The following is a 20,908-nucleotide window of genomic DNA, read 5'->3' as shown; positions in this document are numbered from 1 at the left end:
CTCTTTTGCTTACATGTGAAAGGGCAAAAAAACAAAAAAATCTTTTTACTTTTTCCTTTTTGTTTGTTTGTTTGTTACCATTACAAGGAATATGATAGTCTCAAATTACAGTAAACTGAAATAAGGGTTATTGTGATATACCAAAACCAGAATAGAAGAATTCTTATACTAGAATAAGCCTATTCGTGTACTAATATAGGAACCAAACCTGTTTTAGTGGAGTTAAGAAGCCAAACGTTCCATTCTTCTCCAACTCAGCTCAATTAGGGTGGCTTCGGCCACCCTATGGCCAAAGCCATGGCCCTTGGGTTTGGTTCTCCAACTAGGGTGGTCTGGTCACCTACAAGGGCTGAACGATTTTTTTTTTTTTTTTTTCTTTTAGATTTGGCCTTTGGGATTGGTCAAACCACCCCCAAGGGCCATAGGGTGGCTTCGGCCACCCCAGACTGGCCCAATGGGGTGGCCAATCACCCCTTATTATTTTATTATTTTATTTTATATTTTTTTTAATATGAAATAATATTTTATTATTATTTTTTGTTAGTAGACAAGTATCTCATTTATGACTCTAAGATTTTTAAGAATAAATTTTAGTCATACTAAATATTTTTCAGTCCATTTTGGACTGAAGAGGATCCTATTCCCAAGTCAAAGGGTTGTTCTGCCCTGGGTGTTACTCAAGAAATTGATCGCTTCGAGGGATCAACTTCCGATTGATCATTTATGGGGATGACTTTCAAATATTCCTCTTGCTTTTTGGTGTTCTCCTTATTCTAGGTGTATATTTTTTAAAAATAAAAATAAAAATGAAATGACCAGTGGAGCAAGTTTTTTTTTTTTTCCTTATGTTTTTAGTAAACAATATCTACATAATATGAAAGAGAACACCAAAAAAAAAAAAAAAAAAAATCAAGAGGAACATTTTCTTTTTAGTGTTAAATATATTGGATAATATATTAGAAGCGGAAGAAAGAGAGAGAAGAGAGAGATAGCGAAAGCACACAATGGACTACATTGTATTGACTCTGATATTAATAATGAATACAGAGACCTCTATTTATAGAGAGGCTAGTAACCTAATAGACTAAGGAAAGGTAAACCTAGTAGGCTAAGGAAAGGTAAACCTAGTAGACTAAGGAAAGGTAAACCTAATAGACTAATAATATCTAAGGAAGTAAATACCAAGTAAATAACATTAATATAATATTCTTAACATCCCCCCACAAACTCAATGTGTAAACTTGAGTTTGGATAAACGAAAAGGGAGAGAAAAATGAATTCGCCGAAAAAGCTGCATGTGCCGAAACAATTGCCGAAGTAACGCCATAAAAGTTGTTAGAGACCCGTGGATTCTGCCTGAATTTGAGCAATGCATTTAAGCTGGAGCTTGGTTCACTTGGTTATAATTTGATTTGAAAACCATATACTAGTAATGAAGTAGCACACCTGGTCGGCTGAGAAAAGTAGGTTCAGTTAAAAGGGGCTTGTTTGGCCCGTAACCCTTGGACTGTCTCGCCTGATCGGCTGAGCTAAAGTCTGACCCAAAAATTCTAGCTAGTAGACCGTCTCGCCTGGTCGGCTGAGATAAGTAGGGCCGGTTGAAGAGGCTAATCATGTCTGAAACCCTTGGACCGTCTCGCCTAGTCGGCTGAGATAAGTAGGGCCGGTTGAAGAGGCTAATCATGTCTGAAACCCTTGGACCGTCTCGCCTAGTCGGCTGAGATAAGTAGGCCCGATTGAAGAGGCTAATCATGTCTGAAACCCTTGGACCGTCTCGCCTTGTCGGCTGAACTAAAGTCTGACTAGTAGATCGTCTCGCCTGGTCGGCTGAGATAAGCAGGGCCGGTTGAAGAGGCTAATCATGCCTGAAACCCTTGGACCGTCTCGCCTTGTCGGCTGAACTAAAGTCTGGCCCATCTAACTAGTAGACCGTCTCGCCTATCCGGCTGAGCTAAGTAAGGAGAAAAATGGCCGGTTGAAGAGGCTAATCAGTGACCGGTGATGGCGGCATTTGACAAGGCATCAGTGGGCCGGTTGAAAGGGGCTTCTTTGGCCCGAAAACCCATGGACCTAAGGAAAGATTGGTCTGACCCGAGAGTGCCATCCGCAAGAAGAATGAACCGGATTGAATTGCGCCAAAGAACAGGCTATAAAACCGAAGTGAACAAGCATAAACCAACTTGAACCGCATAAAACAAACGCCTAAATTTGAAGAAGAGTCTTGTTTTCTGCCATATAGAGATGCCAAAAGCAAAAATAGACCACAAATTTGAAATCAGGACGAAAAATTGAGAAGGAAACACCTGGTCAACTTTTTCAGTGGTCAAAGTCAAAGTCAACGGTCAACGATTGAAAAGTCAACGCTGACGTGGCACTAATGACGTGGCAAGGTCTGACTCGATACTGCTGACGTGGCACGCAGGCTGACGTGGCACGCAGGCTGACGTGGTACTGGTGACGTGGCACACATGCTGACGTGGCACGTAGGGCTGACGTGGCTATGCTGACGTGGCACTTAGGGCTGACGTGGCAAGAATGGCGTGGCACGTGGGTGCGATGGCGCGTGTGTACACGCGCGAACGGAGGAGGCTTTTGCTGGCGCGTGGATCTGACGCGCGGACCTTCTGGGGGCGCGTGGCGGCGCGTGGAGGGTCGTATGGAGGATCTGAGGCCTGTTCTGGAATCCTGGGGAGCAGATCTATCGATCGGTGGCCTGAGGGAAGCTATCGGACCACCGTGGCGGCCGGTGGCTGGACGGCAGTGGCGGAATTGCTGAACCTTTGGGCGGCGCGTGAGGGCGCGTGTGATCTCCGATATGGCTGTGTGCGGCGGCTCTGGGACGGTTGTCTTCCGGGCTTTCAGACGGTATAGTGATACGCTGAAAACCTCGAGGAGAAGATAGAGAACCGTGAGGATCAGAGAGAAGGATTCGCCGGATAATACTGGCGGCGCCGGAAAACGTGAAAGACGTTTATTGGAGGCCACAAAAAGGTGGCTCTGATACCATGTTAAATATATTGGATAATATATTAGAAGCGGAAGAAAGAGAGAGAAGAGAGAGATAGCGAAAGCACACAATGGACTACATTGTATTGACTCTGATATTAATAATGAATACAGAGACCTCTATTTATAGAGAGGCTAGTAACCTAATAGACTAAGGAAAGGTAAACCTAGTAGGCTAAGGAAAGGTAAACCTAGTAGACTAAGGAAAGGTAAACCTAATAGACTAATAATATCTAAGGAAGTAAATACCAAGTAAATAACATTAATATAATATTCTTAACATTTAGAATTGCCATACGACATTTACTTTCTTTTTTAGAGAACAGTTGTTTATTCTAAGAAAGTAATTATTAGAGAGTTACTTACTAATGAGAATATTGCAATCATGCAATTTATTACACAAAAATGCCAAAAAAAATAAAGAGAACGTCAAAATTTGTCAAAGAGAATTGTTTGACACGTGTTTACATTATAAAATTTAGACAGGTGGCATGTTCAAAGCCGTAGATCATTGGAACTACAGAACTCATTTGCATGGTCATCACACTCAGAAGACAACAACTATAGCAAATGTATGAGACAAGAAAACAAGTTCCAGGAAAATGTGCAGTAGACCTCTTTTTTTGTCGTGTCAGGAACATTTGGTAGACTAGTCTACAAGAGTACAGAGAGTCCTCTCTAGTAGTATTAAACCTTTAGTCATTGGTTGGATTGGATTTGACTTTGACATGTCCCACTAAGAAACAATTTACCAATAAATCTTTCTTTGAAATGAGGAAATTTTTGGTAGAAATCTCTATGGCCAGAGGGTCAAACCTAATCCATTGGTATGGAAAAAATGATAAAGAGGCCAAAAGCCAACAAATCAACGTGACAATGAGTCAATGACAAAGAGTTGACCCTCTAGAATATGGATTTTGGCCTAGTGGGTTTTTGCCTTAGCCAGATTTCTGGTATTTGAGTTTAATTCGAACTGAAATCAGGATGTAGTTTTTCTTAGTGCTATGATCCCAACATTCTTTTAGCAAGAGTTACTATCTTTATTCAAGTACCCATTATAGTTACCACCAAGGTAGTAGTTGAGTTGGTAGAAGAACTCATTTCATCCTAATGGTCGCGTGTTCGAATCCGCTTGCGGTAGTAGATGCGTGAACCAGATACTACTATGAAGGGGCTCTACCGGCTCACACTTTGGTGGGGTTGTGGTGACGGGCTCGCATTCCCAGGCAGTAGGTATGGCTCAAACTGGACATTCCACAGCGGATGAAAACCCCGATGGTCACGCCCAAGAGAGGAAACTACACTGGTCGCCCCTTCCCATCCTTTAATTAAAAAAAAAAAAAAAAAAAAAAAGAAAAAAAAGGGAGGTACCCATTATAGTTATGTGGTTAGTCGAGCTATTTAAGTTTTCACCTCTAGTACATATTCTCTACTTTTTGTGTATTGGCCTTAGTCAGGACTTTTGGTGAATTTTAAGCTCCCAGATTCATTTTCCCAGTCCAATCTGGTTGAGCATATATCTAGTATATCATAATCAATCGGACCGATTGATTAAGAGGGTTGGGGGACTTTGCAAAAGATACAGAGAAACTACATAGAAAATAAAATGATAAGAGACGAAAAGCCAACAAATTAATCAACACGATGATGATGAAGAGATGACCGACGTAAATTATTACCTTTTTGTTTTTATTTGCTGTAACGATTTAGACTGTTCATTTAAAATGAGCGATCCAAATAAAAGGTAATGAAGAGGTATTGATCTCAATCCAGGTAAGTTAATAGCTGACTGAATAGAGTGGAAGACTGACAACAAAGGTCCACAACCCATGACCTTTTTTTTTTTTATCTTCTATATGTGTGGCGTCTTTCTGCAACTTGCCCTAACAATGGAAGGTGAATATCATCATTCATCCTCCACAACAGGCCTTCATGGTTGACCACTCTGTTCCCACCCCCCATATTATAATTAGTCTAACTTTGTTGGCGGACTCAATTTTCCAAATTCCACAATGTGGAATTAGATAAGTCAAGATCTTACTTTTCGTAATATGTTTTTACGACATTTTGTGTTTTAAGTTGATGTGTTAATGGCTCCAAATAATAGTTTCATTAGCGAAAAATCACGTTTCATAAAACAGAGATCACTAATTTTAATTTATTTCTCCCATTTTCTTACATTAATTTAGAGATGATGTCTTAAACGGGATTGGCTAAAGGGTTTGTTAAATATATTTTTTTCTTTCTTGTTTTTTTTTTTAATTTTATAAATTTTAGAGAAAAGCCAAATATTGAGAGTTGAATGTGAATGCTTAGTGGCATTAGCAGATTCTGCTGAAAACTGCCTTGTCACTTTCTTCCTCTCTTTCTCTGGTCTTTCTCTCTCCTGCTCCTGCACTAAGGAGTGGAGCCAGGGGGTTTAAGAGGAGGCATATGTATCCCCTCAACTCCTAAAATTTCTTTTTTACCATGGTAAATTTTTTTATATGCCCTCCTCAGCTATGATTATGCCTCCTCTCATAAACTCTTGAGGGCAAATGCCCCCCTTCGATGGCCTCAGCTGCATAATTATGCCTCCAGGAAAGTTGAAGAAGAAGTTGAAGAATGTAAGGTTGAAGATGAATAAATCGCACTGTTTAACTAACCCAATATTTTTCTTGAAGCTCACTTCATTGAGTAGATAATGAAAAAAAAAAAAAATACAATTTTTTTTATTTGAAATAATATAATTGACAAGACAAAGGTATTGGTGCAAAAAAAAAAAAAAAGAAAAAAAAAAAGGACAGAGCCAAATCCCCTCGGGAAAAATTGAAGATTCTCCAATTGTGAATCTTGGCCATCCATTTTTATCTAATAGCCCACATCACGCCACGTGTCCCACTTAAATTAAATAATAAAATATTAATTAATTTTCAAAAATAAAATTAAAATCAAATAAAAAAATAGGAAAAGAAATAAAAATGGGGTGGCCAACCACCCCTGACTGGCGGTCTAGGGTGCCAAAGCCACCCCTAGGCTCAATTGGGCACCCCAGTTTTTTTTTTTTTTTTTAATTTATTTCTTTTCCTATTTTTTTATTTGATTTAAATTGTTTATTTCTAAAATTAATTAATATTTTATTATTTAATTTAAGTGAGACACATGGCATAATGTGAGATGTTGGATAAAAATGGACGGCTATGATTCATAATTGAAGAATCTCTAATTATTCTCTCAATTGATGGGAATCCGAATCTGAAAGGGACAGGCGTTCAACGTTCAAGTGTACAAATGTGAAAAATACAATTTTTTTATTTGAAATAATATGGTTGACAAGACAAAGGTATTGGTGAAAGAGAGAAAGAAAGCAAAAAAAAAAAAACAAAAGAATGGACAGACTGAAGGAGAAATTTTCCACAAAAAAAAACATTTTGCCCCCACCCCACCACCCCCCCACCCCCTACTACACCACAAAAGCCATGCCCCAAGTGGAATCCACTATTTACAACAACTCTATAAAACGAAGAAAGATGTCACTGAAGATCAAACGAGAAAAAAAGAATTAACAAAAAGAAATATATCATTACAGAGAGAGAGAGATGAAGGGAAGGAAGAGCAGTCACACATTGTTGACAGGAGGGAGGAGAGAGGGCAGCTACAGCCATGGTTTCTCTTTAGCTCAGATTCAATCACTGGCTGCCATCTGTGAGGCTCTTATCCCTCCCCTGCAGCCATGGGAGGACAGCATTGGCAAGGAGAACCCAGCTGACCACTCCCTCCATTCCTTCTACAAAGCTTCTGGGTCTCAGCATCCAATCCCTGATGAGGTTAATTAGTTGTCTATATCCTATCTTAATTTGTAATGCTTATTCTGTATTTAATTCTATAGAACAAACAGAAAAACAAAAAAAACAATATGTATAACATGTTTTCTCTTTGAATGAAAAACAGGTGGCAGAGCTGATGGTGAAGAGGTGTCTACCACAGGCTGTGTTCCTAGTGAGCTTAGTTCTGAGGATGCTGTCATTCAGATTGGGAACTCTATTGCTTTGTGGGTCTCTGTGCTTTGACAGGAAATGGCCATTTATTCTTAACTTCTCTGAAATTTCTTTGGAAAAGAGAGAAGAAATTCTCAAGAAATGGTCAAGAGAAAGGCTTCTGTTACCCTTAAGGATGTTGTTTGTGGTTTTTAAAATCTTCTGCTTCTATAACTTCTTCTCAAGGGTAATGCTTTTAATCCACTATGGTTTCTCATCCTGCTCTATTTGTTACTTGGATACTAAGAAACAGTTTTCATAAAGAAATTTTGTGGTGAGTGAGAAGAAAGTGAAATCTATGTTTGATTAAAATTGCCATCTTTAGGTGTTAAAGAATATTGGTATATCTTGGATCCTGCAAAGAAAATCTTTAAACTTTCATCTGCCTATAAAACGTTTCTCCTTTTTTACTTTTCCCTTAAGAGTTTTGAATTATCATTTTTCATTTTTCTACTTGTTACATACCGAATAAAAAATGGGAAAAATTGCACATAGCCTCCTCAAACTATCTTCACATTATCAATGTCCCTTCTAAACTTTCTAAAAAATGTCAATGTTCCCTCAATGCCAACAAAAAGACAAAAATGCTCCATAAATTTTAAAAAAAATAATAATAATAAGGGGTGGTCGATCCACCCCCAGACACTTGGGGGCTTGTCTGGCCACCACACCAAGCGCTGGGGGTGGTTAAGCCACCCTTGTAATTTTTTTTTTTAATTGCTTTTTTAAAAAAAAAAAAACTTTTTTTTTTTATTTTTAGAATTTATGTAGTGTCTTTTTGTCATTAAGAAGAATATAGCCAACACAATTGATAGTTTTGAGGAGATATTGACAATAAAATAGTAGTTTGACGGTGTAATTGTACTTTCCCACCCAAAAAAAAAAAAAAGTTATTCTTTTATTGTTTTTGCTAAGAGTTTTGAGTTTTTTTTTTTTTTTCTGCATATTGCAGACTGATGAAAAATCAGAAAATCCAGCATGGAAAGCAATCGGGTACCAGGTTCACACCAGGGAAAAATTGACGAAACCACATGAGGAGAGGCCACTCCAAAAGGGAGTGATAGAAACTACAAACGAAAGTGACTCCACAATTCTCCAATCTCTCACCCAGAAAGGCCTTCAAGTCACCGAAGATGCAGAGCAAAGCGTATACAAGATCAAATGTGACGTTGTTGTTGTTGGCTCTGGCAGTGGTGGTGGGATTGCAGCTGCAGTTCTTGCAAGCTCTGGCCAAAAAGTAATTGTTCTTGAGAAGGGAAACTATTTTGTGCCCGCAGACTATTCTTCTTTAGAAGGGCCTTCCCTGAATGAGCTATATGAATCAGGTGGACTTTTGTCAACTCTTGATGGGAAAGCTATGATGTTGGCCGGCTCAACAGTTGGTGGAGGCTCTGCTGTAAACTGGTCCGCATCTATCAAAACACCGGATTCAGTTCTTCGAGAGTGGGCTGTCGATCATAAGATCCCATTTTACGGAAGCTCTAGCTATCAATCTGCCATGGATGCCGTTTGTAAGAGGATTGGTGTCACAGATAAGTGTATGGAAGAAAGCTTCCAGAATCAAGCACTCCGAAAAGGGTGTGAGAATCTTGGTTTGAAAGTTGAGATAGTTGCAACAAATTCATCAGAAAATCATTACTGTGGTTCTTGTAGTTATGGTTGTAGAACAGGAGATAAGAAAGGCACTGATTCAACTTGGTTGGTAGATGCTGTGAACTGTGGTGCAGTGATCCTGACAGGAAGCAAAGCTGAGAAACTCATATTGGAGAATGAAAAGAATGGAAGGATGAGAAAGAGATGCCTGGGAGTGATTGCAACAACTTCGAGCAAGGCTATCACAAAGAAGCTGCAAATTGAGGCTAGAGTAACAATTTGTGCATGTGGGTCTCTCTTGACTCCCCCTCTAATGATCTCTAGTGGCATGGAGAATCCAAACATTGGCAGGAACCTCCACCTCCACCCTGTTCAACTGGTTTGGGGATATTTCCCAGAAAACATATCTATTCTTAAAGGCAAAGCGTATGAGGGAGGAATCATTACTTCTCTCAATAAGGTGGTTTCAGAAGATTCTGATGTCCGGGCTATTATAGAAGCTTCTGCACTAGGACCTGCCGCATTTAGCGGATTACTTCCATGGGTTTCGGGGCTCGACATGAAGGAGAGGATGGTGAAGTATGCAAGAACTGCTAACCTTTTTGCAATGGTAAGAGATCAGGGTTCAGGAGAGGTGAAGGCAGAGGGTAAGATTGAGTATCGATTAAGTGGTACAGATAAAGAAAATCTTCAAGCTGGGATGAGGCAAGCTTTGAGGATTTTGGTTGCCAGTGGAGCAGTTGAAGTGGGTACTTATAGGAGTGATGGCCAGAGAATTAAATGTAAAGGGATAAAGGAGGAGGAGTTGGAGGAGTTCTTGGACAAAGTCACAGCAGTTGGAGGGGCAGGTTCAAGAGGAGAAAACTGGACCATATATTGTTCTGCACATCAGATGGGAAGTTGTAGAATGGGTGCCACAGAGGAGGAAGGTGCAGTTGATGAGAATGGTGAAAGTTGGGAAGCAAAAGGGTTGTTTGTATGTGATGCAAGCATTCTACCTACTGCAGTTGGGGTCAATCCCATGATTACCATCCAGTCCACTGCCTATTGCATTTCCAAGAGGATTGCAGAGTCATTGAAAAGGCAAAAATTCTAGGTGGATATATAACTAATGTTTCTCATTCTATATTTTGAATGTAGTTTAGAGTATGATCTACAATAAAGATTTTGTGTAATGAAAAAACCAATTATCTTCTTCCTTCCCTTTCAGTTTCTTTTGTATCATGGAGCAAAACTAATATGTGAGAGTGAGTGCTTAAAAACATATGTTTTTACTTTAAAAAAAATAAATAAATAAATAAAAGGTTTTTAGTGTTACACACTAATAACCAGGAGTCAGGACTCTCCGTCATGGTCTAGAATTGATAGGCTTCACATTTCTCCTATTTGGAAGGCTCACTTTGCAGGCATTGTCCAAGGCAAATTACCCGGATTTCTTTCATATAATTTCCTTATACTTATTGATTGCAGTGATTTTCAAAGGGGTATAAGTTACTTTAAATTTGAAAACCGATGGACAATGTCGGATCATGTTCTTCTTCATTGTGATGTCACTAGAGAGCAGTAGATTATGGTTTTTCAGATGTTTGGGGTAAAGTGGGTTATGGCTGGACATATGGTGAATCTTTTGGTGCGTTGAAATATAAGGATCAGCCGGAATGATATCATTATTGTTTCAAACGCGACTCTTTCTTTTTTGTTGTGGTACATTTGGAAATAATAGAACACTCCAAACTTAGATGATCGTGAGAGAACAAACTCGGATCTGCAGACATGTTTTCTTTAAGCTTTACTTGAGTAAATCTCTGTTAACACCTTTATCCATGCCTCTGGCTATGCAAATTTTTGTTTGTTGAGCATTTCTCTTATATACTTCTTGTATACTTGAATTGCACCCCTTAGGCTTTCAATGAATTTTCTCTACTTAAAAAGATATATTTTTTTGTTTTGAGAACATTTAAAAAGTAAAAAAACAAAGGAGAAAAAGCCCTTGGTCGTCGAAAGAAGATGAGACTCGATGCCAATGTTAACGTCTATTGTTCCTTCTATTTTATATTAAAGGTTAACTCCAAGGATTATATAAAAAGAGAATCCTTTTTCTGTTGTTTCATATATAAGGGAACAGACATATTGCATGCAATTATATAACTCTATTTCGCATCAAATATCATAATTCTTACTTGGGAATCATCTAATAATAAGGTTTTTCTCTCCCCTTACTAACAGACATTTCCTTCATAAAACAAAGGCACACGCACACTAGAACTCATACATTTATGGGCATGGGTGTTTTCTAGGTGTAAATAACTTCTAAGCACCATTGCTCAGCTTAAGATGAAGGAGATCAAGAAGCCAAAAACAATTTATAACGAATATCCAAACCAGAAAAAAATCAGAAGAAAAAAAAAAACTAAAGTGGATTATAAATAATTTGAGGAAACCCAACCTTATTGGGAAAGCTTTGACAATTGTTCTAGATTCAATCAGAATCTCACATCGATTCCCATTTTACTGAAACTACGTCTATATGTATTCCCGCAGAAAAATGCAAGCAGCAAATCAGATTCACCACAAAAAGAATCATATATGCTGAAACAGATAAAATTATGTAGGAACCAAGGGATTCATTCCCTCACTTGTATGCTTTAACTGCTTTCTCGGCAGCATCATCAAGGTCTTCGGCCGTTATCAATGCCATACCGCTTTCCTGCAGACCAATCAGCGATCAACATAAATAACCATACACTTTTATCCAATTTATCAAAGATGATTCTCATGACATTATGAATTTCTGTTCAAAGATTTGACATCAGATCAAGTTTCAAGTTTACCTTTAGAATTCTCTTTCCTTGGTCAACATTGGTGCCTTCAAGCCGAACAATCACTGGTACTTTCAGTGAAACCTTCAACACAAGGCCCAGAAGAAGATAAAACATCAGCGCAATAGCGCTTTAAGGCAATAATAAATTCATTCAAATTCAGCCAAAGGAAAAAGAAGGGAACAAATTAAAATCTTATGATAATTCAATTATAATAAAAGAACATTCTTCTTCCTTCATTCCTTTTTGCATTTATTTTTTCTGTTTATTTGCGTTTAGAAATATCAAATACTTCTAAATACAACCTATCCCATTTCTTCATTGAAAGTTCTATAAATTTTATTTTATAATGGTATCATAAAAATATAAGAGTATGTGTGAAAAGACACAAAAACAACGATTGGAGGGGCTGAAGTACAAAGTGGATATGAGAAGATAACCAGTTCCAAAAAGTAGCAAATGTTCCAAATGCACATGAGATAATCGGACACAGAATCTAACCAGTTTGGCAGCATTGACAATTCCACTAGCAATTATGTCACATTTCATTATTCCTCCAAATATGTTCACTAGAATTGCTTTGACCTTGTCGTCAGAGGTCAATATTTTGAATGCCTCAACCACCTGCTTCATATAAGTTAATGATTAAAAAAATGGTAACTAAAAAGTTGTTTTCTCAAGGCAAGTAACAAGTCAAATTCATGACAGTTTAGAGATTATCCAAGATCAGACTCAGAAAATGGCTAATAAACAATATAAAACCATTTATAGAATATCTGTTTTGTCAGAAGAAAATGCCAATGAACACAACATCATAAATATACATGGCATGTGTGTGCACAGAGAATATTCAGCCTTATTATAAGTATTTATGTTATTGAAAAGCTAAAAGTATATAACTGATAAATAAATATGGTACTTGATTACAACAATGGGCACAAAAGCGCTAATGACATATAAGCAGTAAAAACCAATTCTTAAAAACAACAATCCTAGAAGTTAAGTCATTACCTGGCCTTCAGAAGCATTCCCACCTACATCTAGAAAATTGGCAGGAGTTCCCCCATGCAATTTAATTATGTCCATTGTGGCCATTGCCAATCCTGCACCATTCACCATGCAACCAATCTCTCCATCTAAGCCAATATAATTTAAATCTGCTTTAGCAGCAGCCACCTATAAGAATATAACGAAAGATGCATAAGTATTCATTGCTGCTGCTTAGTCTAACTCTATGGAAATGGTGTTTTGCATGTCTGTGCTTCAAGCAGGATGTCTATTCAAAAGTTCACAATTGCAGTGATTTATCGTCTCACAATCAAAACCCAAATGGTTGGCTTTCACATCACCAACCAAAAATATTTAAGAAAAATCATTCCAGATAAATAAGCATTATAAGAAAAAACAAACACCTCCCGAGGATCCTCCTGCGATGGATCACGGAGAGCAAATATCTCTTTCTGACGAAAGGCAGCATTGTCATCAAAGTTCAACTTAGCATCAGCAGCTACCAACTGCTTATCAGAAGTCTCTGCAATGGGATTGATCTGCCCAGAAGAACCAAAGTTCATCATTCAGACTACAACATCCAATGGAAAAAAATTAAATGAATAAATATGCCACCATGCAAATTTGCAATTTAAAAGCTTATGCTCACTTCCAACATTGTGCAGTCACACTTGCAAAAAAGCTCATACAATTTCTTCACTTGTTCAATTGCATCTTTCCTATCAGCCACTGTGGGAGCCAAACCATCAACAACCTTTGTGGCATCTTCATCAGTTATTCCTTTGAAAACATCAATAGGCACCTATCAAAATAACGCGTCTATTACATTTCAATATATCAAAGAAGGATGAGACTGCCTCAATAACAATGATAAACCATCAAAATAAAATAAAAGGATAGCAACCTTTATAATCATATCAGGGAATTTCTCTGCAAGGTCTTCAATGCTGGTTCCTCCTTTTCTACAGGCAATTATAAGCTGGGGAAAGAAAGATATGCAAAAGCATATTCGATTTAGGACTACTATGCCTAACCAGAAATAAGGATAGAATGTCCAAATGTATTGACAGAATAAAACTAATTGTTCAAATCAAATAAAAAGATTAGACACTAAGTTTGAGAACATACCGGGCCAGCAGTTTTACGATCCAGAGTGATAGCAAAGTACATCTCATTGACGAGTGAAAATTTTTCACACAAGTACACCTGTATAAGGAAAAATAAAAAAACTGTACCTCAAACAAATAAGCAGTAGATAGCAAAGCATACTGAGATTTGCAAAGTACATCTCATTGACGAGTGACAATTTTTCACACAAGTACACCTGTATAAGGAAAAATAAATAAACTGCACCTCAAACAAATAAGCAGTAGATAGCAAAGCATACTGAGATTTGCTATGCAGGGAACCAAGACAAAAGAAATATATGAAGACAAATATATATTCTGATTGGCAAGTTAAAAACACACCCCCTTAGGCCTTGAATCCACCTTACCCTCCACCCTCTTCTCATAGTGGGGGGAGGTGCCATTTGAGCTAAAGCTCATTGGCCTAAATCAAGTTACATATTGATGCCCATGTTCAACTTGAACACAAACATATTGGCAACAAAAGAACAGAACAAAACTAGTCATAAAATGAAGCTGGCAACGCTAAAATAATTGATGATCCTAAATAGACTGAATAAAAAATGCCTGACCTTGCTGACAACTTTGCCTTGGGAACCAGTTTGTTTAGTAACAAGTATCTGCCCAAGCATCTTCCCTGAATATAAAATTATGAAATCAAAATAGGGGAGAATGCTATGGAATGATAAAACTCTTAATCATACAGAACAAAGATTATTTTCCCTTATAGGTAAATACAACTACCACACCCAACAAGATTGAACTTGTGACCTGGCCCTCTGCCCTTACTTAGTGGAGGAGGAGTTGCCACTTGGCAAAAGACCATTGGCAATCATATAGAACAAACTTAAGATGAATTGAAGTTCCCAGTTGTGCACATTTGAAGATAAGATACTCATATATTGCAAGAAATCTTACCCACAAGCAACAATTGCAAACCTATATACAAGCAGCACTAGAGTCCTCCAAAGTAGCTTGAGATGGATCAAGCATCCTACGTTGATTTGGTTTAATATCTCAGGGCCTAGAACGGGTCTAGAATTGAAGTAATATGAAGAAAAAAAATTAACTGTTTCGGGCAGATAAAAGTTCGCTGACCCAACCCAAGAAACAAACCAATAATACATTCAACCATAAACAAGGGAGTTCCAGCATGAACAGGGGGGTTATTGTTCCCATAGAAGAGGGGATGCAATCCCACATTGCCTTAGACAGGGAAGCATGCTACATTAAATTTTTAAGACTTATCAAAAAATAAAGATGAAAACTTGCTTCTCTTTTTACATGGCAAATAAAATCAGCCAGCAATTGGCTTTATACAGTGAATAGGCTAACCATGTTGGCCCTTTAGAGTTCATTCTATGCAAAAAGTTTGTCCTTAAATAGCTCATTAAAATTCATATGTACATCAAATATATAACATTAAGCTAGGCAGGTTTACTAGTAGGGATTTGATCATTTGAGTTTGCCTAAGCATCACAGTCATGGAAAAATATATCTTTATAATAAAGAATCTGTCAATATTTGAAAAATTACAGAAATTTCCTCCAAACTAGTTTGGAAGAAATTTTCTTCAACTTACTTCAATACGTGACAAATGTCATCTCTCACATATTTTTTTTAATATTTTTAAGAATCATTTATTGTCATTCTACTAACCTAAGAACCTAAACATTAATTTTTGAGAAATCTAAAGATGTTGAATGACACTTGTTACTTATTTAAATAGGTTGGAGGAAATTTGTGCCCTTCGAAAAATGAAACCAAATCAAACCAATCCAAATAACTTCAGTCTGACTTTGTCAATAATATATTTCATTAGGCGGGGTTTGGTATTGGGTATGTATAACATAAACAAACCCCATCTTGTTATAGACAAGGGCCAAGGCCCAAGAATAGAAATGCGGCAGAACTAGAAGATTACCAATGTAGTACTAAATCCCTACTGGAGGGACAAATTGACAATAAAAGAGATTACATACAAGTCAAACAAAGAAAAACATCTTTTTTTTTTTTTTGATAAGTAACAAAGAAAAACATCTTAAATCACACTCTTGAGGAAAGAGAGAAAAAATCTTCAGTACCAGCTATATCTTCAACCTGATCAGCCTTAACAATATGAACTCCACCCTTTAGACCACTTTTAAAGGTTCCCAAGCCTCTCCCACCTGCCAAAATTTGGCTTTTGACCACCACCTGTATCATAAAATCAAAGTTAGCATTCCACTTTTTCCGTCAACCAGCGTGCTTGCTAAGAGGATGTACAAAAATGAGAGGAAAGAATAGTTTAAACTTCCATCTGTTTACCATTCAGATCCCAATAACACATAGACCTGATTTGGGCCAAATACAACTACGTTGCATAATTTCATTTTTTTTTTTTTTCTTCTAAAACAAATAATATAAACATAGGAGGCAAAGTGATACTTTCCATTCATCTCCTCAGTTTTCACATCAACCAAAAAAAAAGTTTGAAATAAAAGAACACAGTAATGCCTTGAATTACAAACAATTACCTCGCTTTCATTGGGAAATACATCACGAATCGCCTTCCTGACTTCATCAAGGGAAGAAACGGCCACACCTTTTGGAACATTGATCCCGTATTTGCCCATCAACTCAGCCCCCTGATTTCAACAAACAAACAAAAAAAAAAAAAGCTTAATCGCCACATCCAATCAACGTTTCCGAACCAATTCATAATTCCGCAAAATCACGAGACTGAACCAGCACAATACCCACACATTTCTCACCAAAAGCACAAACCTTTCATGAAAATATAAACAGTAATACACACTGTTTGATTGCCGAGAAAACACAGAAGCGTAAAAAAAAACTCCAAAAATCATTTAAAAGAGAAAAATCCTTCCGTCAGTTGTCCCCAATAAAGGCCCGAGATCGGTAAAATGAATTATCAAAATTTTTTATGAAACCATAACAACATAAGCCGTAAAAGCACAAGTTTTTTTTGTTTTATTTTCCTGAATTTTCTCCAGAACCAAACAGCAAAAGAAAAAAAAAAAATCTTATTCCAATGTGTACACATATACATGTGCGTGCGTGCGTGCGTGTGAGAGAGAGAGAGAGAGGGGGAGAGAGAGGGACCTGATACTCGTGAATGTTGAGGCGGCGGAGCTGCTGTTGCTGCCATTTTCCGGCGACGGAGAGAGAACGAGAGACGAGCTTGCTGACCAATCCTCTCACCATTCTTTCAAGACTTCCGCAAAATCAGCCACAAAGATATTCAGAGAGATCGGCGCGAAAACCTAGACGACAAGCTCTGAAAACCCTAGAAAGAGAGAGACAGGTGCTTGCCGGAGGCGGAGTGTGATCCGGTCAAAGTGGGAGGAGCAAAACGGACCCTAGATATTATATTCTATTTTGTTTCATTTTTCACCCACAATGTTTTCTTATTTCTAAACTACCCCTTTCTTTTCTTTTTTATATATTTTTCCTCTCTTTAAGAATCTTAGCTCAACGAAATATTAAAGGGCCAAAAGGCTGATTCGTAGAAAAGGAAAAATTGTGGCTATATTGTATTTGGACAAGTTTTTTTTTTTTTTTTTTATGAAAAAATATTTTGACATGAGATAAAAGGGGAAAAGTGTTATAGATGTGTTTTCACTTAAAATATATATATATTTTTCTAAAACACACCTATTTATTTAAATAAATAAAAACTAAATGTAAAACTGACTCTTTACTTATAATTTTTTTTGTTGAAAAAAAAATAAGAGTGATCAAGTGATTACTGGAAAATAAATCATTGGCTTATCAAATTATTTATTAAGCTGTGAAAAAGAATCAACAAAAGACATTAACGAATTCATCATATATTACGTCGAGCAATACGTAGAGTAACTCATGACATAGCAGTAATTGTAGGCACATCGAGTCATCAAGTTTCCATTGAAATAGGATCCACCAATCGAGTATGTGTGGTAAAGTATGTCCATGAATTATTGGTCATGGCAGGTAAAGTATGTATCATATGGTTACCAGTCGATTTCATTTTAATGAAAAGAAATTAAGTTGATGGAATATTTTAAAAAAAATATATATGAAGGAAGATAATCATTAAGATTTGATTAAGGTTGGCGGGATATTATGTTTATAATTGTCTGGTTTGAATTATCATTAGAAGGAAGAATAAAGTTGTAAAGGTAGATGTTAAGAACAACAATGAAAATGCAAGAGATTTGGGACGCAGCCTTGCGCCATCACTTGCAATTGCAGCAACACCTGCGCTATTACTTTTTACAAACAGCTTCAACCTACTAATTAGGCTTGCTCTTGATTATGTTCCATTCTTCTCACCTTCATTTCAAGGATTTACACAAGCACTCACCTAAAAAACAGGTAGTATTAGATGGAAGAATAAAGGCAGATTTTAACAACAACAACAATGAAAATGAGAGAAACATCATGGTTTTGCTTGAAAATCTCTTTTGTTTTCTCTTTTCAATACAAAAACATTAACAAACATCTCAAAACACAAATCTACTTTCACCTTTATAGAACACTTTTTCAAACAAAAGCACCATCTAAAAAGCATCAACAATCAAAGCCTAATTAACAATCAAGAGCAAGTATACTTTGCAGTAAGTACCTATGATGACATTATTAAGCTGGAGATACAGCAGCAACATCGATCCATGAAGGCCTCTTTGCATTGTAGTAGAAATGTGCAATCATTTGGACCAACTCATCTGCTGTCCGAAACTCTGCAAAGGCACATATAATATAGTATTATGGCCTGAAGGCCCTAAACAGAACTTCAACACATCCATTCTTCAGAAGCATCTGAGCAAAATCGTGCTTCTTAATATCATAAAGACCAGAAGTCATAATCTCACCTTTCTCCCTGTATAAGATCCTGTTTCCCCGTAAAAACAAAATTTGTGGGCACTCATTAGCTTTAAGGGCATATGCCAAATCTCTCTCAATATTGGTGTCTATCTTTACTGACTGTTATCAGGAAATTCCAGAGCATTCCCATCATCGAATACACATGGAAACACATTTTGAGAAAATTCAATCAGATTGGTCACCAGAATATGTAGGAAAGAATACAAGTTAAAATACTGAATTTTAAAATTTTACCAATCAGGGCCCAGAGAAGCACTGTGTGGATTAGCTAAGTTGATATTAGTTTATAAGAGAAGCATTAGAAAATTTCATGCTCAAAAAGTCATTTTCTCCCAAATTCCTTCATTTCTCAGCAACCAAATGAAGGGTCAACAAGATATATGGCAACGCTTATCCACGGATCATAGAAAATGGAACAGATAGAACTTTAAGAAAATTCAGAAGGGCAAATGAGAAGTTTGATATACCCGCGGAGGCAACCGATCTTTAGAACTCCTATACACCTTAAGCGCCTTTTCTAGCTCTTTCAAAGCCTTCCAGTTATCAGTTGCCCTGTGAACAGAAAGATAAATTGTGAACTATGACAATAATTAAATTGCAACAGTGAATTTGTATAAAATTTGTTTAAATCTACTACGTTCATTATTCTCATACACACATATGTAGTACTTTTCTACCAAATAAACAGTGATATACACCTTCCCACTTCATTATTTAAGTGTTTACTTCCTTGATCAACATGTTGCTTATCAAATAAAACCAACATTTCCCACCAGCTGTCTTTTGATAAAACCACAGAAAAGTGCCACATAGATGAACAGATGTTATAAGCATATACATATTGCGCTAAACCCAGAAAACCTTTCCCTTAACCAAATCCCTACCTCATTACACTATAACTAATGCTGCATTTAAAACGAGCAAACAGTCATATAGGACAATACAGGTATGCAATATGAAAGATAAATAGCACTGCTAGTTCAAGCATATAGCAAAAACCTTCACCAAAATTACCTGTTGTATCGTTCAAAAACAAAAACAATGAGTGGGCTTGGATGAAAAGCAAAGCTCTCCCACTCCAGACAATTGATCTCCATCACCCAGTTATCATCGACCTCTCCTTCCCAGTCAATCTCAACACCATCTTCCCCTACAACATTCTTGACCGGGTGCTGCTCAAAATACTCCGATGCTCTAATCCCCCACCCCACATCAGCATCAAGTGGCCAACTTGGACTTTCCTCCTCAACCACCATCTTCTTTCTTCTTCCATTACCACCAACACCATCCTCACTCTTGTTTTCATCATCATCTTCTTCTTCACTGCTGTCAGCATCAATCTTGTCTTCATTAACTCTTTCCTTCAATATCTTTTCCTTATTCTCAAGTACTTCTGAATTCTGCTCTCTGATTGACGCAAATGTCTGTTCAAGTGAGTCACGCACAAAGTCCTCAACTGCAGCTGCTTCACTCCTACGACCACGCCTTGGCTTCCTTGGGATTGTTGTTGGGAAGATCCTAGTCTTACCAGGATTTTCATCATCATCCTTTTGGGGAGCTTCAGATTTCAGGTGGTGACTTCTTTTCTTAGGTTTTGCTTTAGGGTTGGAGTTGGGTTCAGGGTCAGATGTCGAATCAGACTTCCTTGAAACACACAGAACTGGTTTTAGGACGCGGCTGCTCTGTACAGGAGAGGACAAGATGAAGCATGAACAAGAACAAGGCCTCGAAGTAGGATTTCGAAAAGAAAATGATGTAGAAGGGTGCAAAGTAAGGTCAATGTTTGCTGCACAAAAAGGAGAGAAGGATTTTGGCATGGTAGAAGCTTGAAGGAACAACATTTTCTCCATCCCCACCCCACTGAAGAAAAATTGGACAGAATTCAGCAATGGCAATCAAAACCAAATTGAGGTTAGGAAAGAGAATTACAGACCCAGTTATGAGTAAAAAAAGATTCAATTATTCATGTTTAACATGCTAGCTATTAGTTGGAAAGGAAAGGACAAGACCACCTTTCATACATTTATAATGGTCCAGACCTTCAAATATCAGTCTAAAGTATACATACATTCAAGTCTCCATCTTCGCCTGCTAATTACACACTTCTTTGGATTCCTATCAAAAGTTTAAATAATCGACAAATACTAAGAAACAATCATCAATCTGATCTTCTAGATTCTCTAAGGTAATTCCACATTGGAATTCTTAAACTCCTAAATATTATTTAGTTTATTTGATTATTGACTTAGTTTCTGAGCATATTCCTGTTTTCTAATCCCCAAATTCACCAGCTAAAAGCAAAAGCCGCACCTCGAGCAACTTCCAACAGATGTATATAACTCAACATTATTTCCTCGGCCATTTCTAAATAGGAAAATTTAATATCCACAAAAGGCTATTGGAGGATTATAGAGCCAACCAATCAAAATCATGGCACTACCAACGCTTCAATTCTAATAGAAGGGAAAGC

The 20,908-nt window shown here is 37.3% G+C and overlaps 3 protein-coding genes across 3 annotated transcripts; 1 reads left to right on the top strand and 2 right to left on the bottom strand.

Annotated features, from left to right (window-relative positions):
- The first annotated feature begins 6,583 nt into the window (after positions 1–6,583).
- Positions 6,584–9,855, top strand: LOC132166151 (long-chain-alcohol oxidase FAO2). The gene is made up of 3 exons (XM_059576925.2): positions 6,584–6,812; positions 6,937–7,209; positions 7,975–9,855. The coding sequence occupies exons 1-3, from the start codon at positions 6,585–6,587 to the stop codon at positions 9,709–9,711; spliced, it is 2,238 nt and encodes a 745-aa protein (XP_059432908.2). The 5' UTR covers position 6,584; the 3' UTR covers positions 9,712–9,855.
- Positions 9,856–11,015: 1,160 nt separating this feature from the next.
- LOC132166375 (ATP citrate lyase (ACL) family protein) lies at positions 11,016–16,960 on the bottom strand. Its single transcript, XM_059577178.2, has 12 exons — positions 16,675–16,960; positions 16,086–16,196; positions 15,654–15,765; positions 14,142–14,206; positions 13,571–13,648; positions 13,347–13,421; positions 13,092–13,244; positions 12,847–12,981; positions 12,446–12,610; positions 11,936–12,058; positions 11,447–11,518; positions 11,016–11,322 (listed from the first exon to the last, which is right to left on the bottom strand). Exons 1-12 carry the CDS (start codon positions 16,774–16,776, stop codon positions 11,248–11,250), a joined length of 1,266 nt encoding a protein of 421 aa, XP_059433161.1. The 5' UTR covers positions 16,777–16,960; the 3' UTR covers positions 11,016–11,247.
- A 670-nt stretch (positions 16,961–17,630) lies between these two features.
- MRL7 (polyadenylate-binding protein 2-binding protein) lies at positions 17,631–20,298 on the bottom strand (the record flags this gene model as incomplete). Its single annotated transcript, XM_088511910.1, is given in 5 exon segments — positions 17,631–17,917; positions 18,179–18,293; positions 18,426–18,537; positions 18,906–18,990; positions 19,453–20,298. Coding segments are annotated over 4 exon segments (1,134 nt in total). The 3' UTR covers positions 17,631–17,917; positions 18,179–18,192.
- Between the last annotated feature and the right edge of the window lie 610 nt (positions 20,299–20,908).

Source organism: Corylus avellana, chromosome 11, assembly GCF_965113065.1.
Source record: "Corylus avellana chromosome 11, dhCorAvel1.hap1.2, whole genome shotgun sequence".
Classification (NCBI taxonomy): Eukaryota; Viridiplantae; Streptophyta; class Magnoliopsida; order Fagales; family Betulaceae; genus Corylus; species Corylus avellana.
Note: the sequence above shows the minus strand (reverse complement) of the source record. Positions and strands in the feature narration are given on the sequence as shown.

Coding starts and splice junctions, on each gene's coding strand:
- LOC132166151 (XM_059576925.2), top strand. CDS start 6,585: ATGAAGGGAAGGAAGAGCAGTCACACATTGTTGACAGGAGGGAGGAGA. Junction 6,813..6,936: donor AGCATCCAATCCCTGATGAG/GTTAATTAGTTG, acceptor AATGAAAAACAG/GTGGCAGAGCTGATGGTGAA. Junction 7,210..7,974: donor TCTATAACTTCTTCTCAAGG/GTAATGCTTTTA, acceptor TGCATATTGCAG/ACTGATGAAAAATCAGAAAA.
- LOC132166375 (XM_059577178.2), bottom strand. CDS start 16,776: ATGGTGAGAGGATTGGTCAGCAAGCTCGTCTCTCGTTCTCTCTCCGTC. Junction 12,611..12,846: donor CGCAGGAGGATCCTCGGGAG/GTGTTTGTTTTT, acceptor ATATTCTTATAG/GTGGCTGCTGCTAAAGCAGA. Junction 12,059..12,445: donor GGAATGCTTCTGAAGGCCAG/GTAATGACTTAA, acceptor TATATGAAGCAG/GTGGTTGAGGCATTCAAAAT.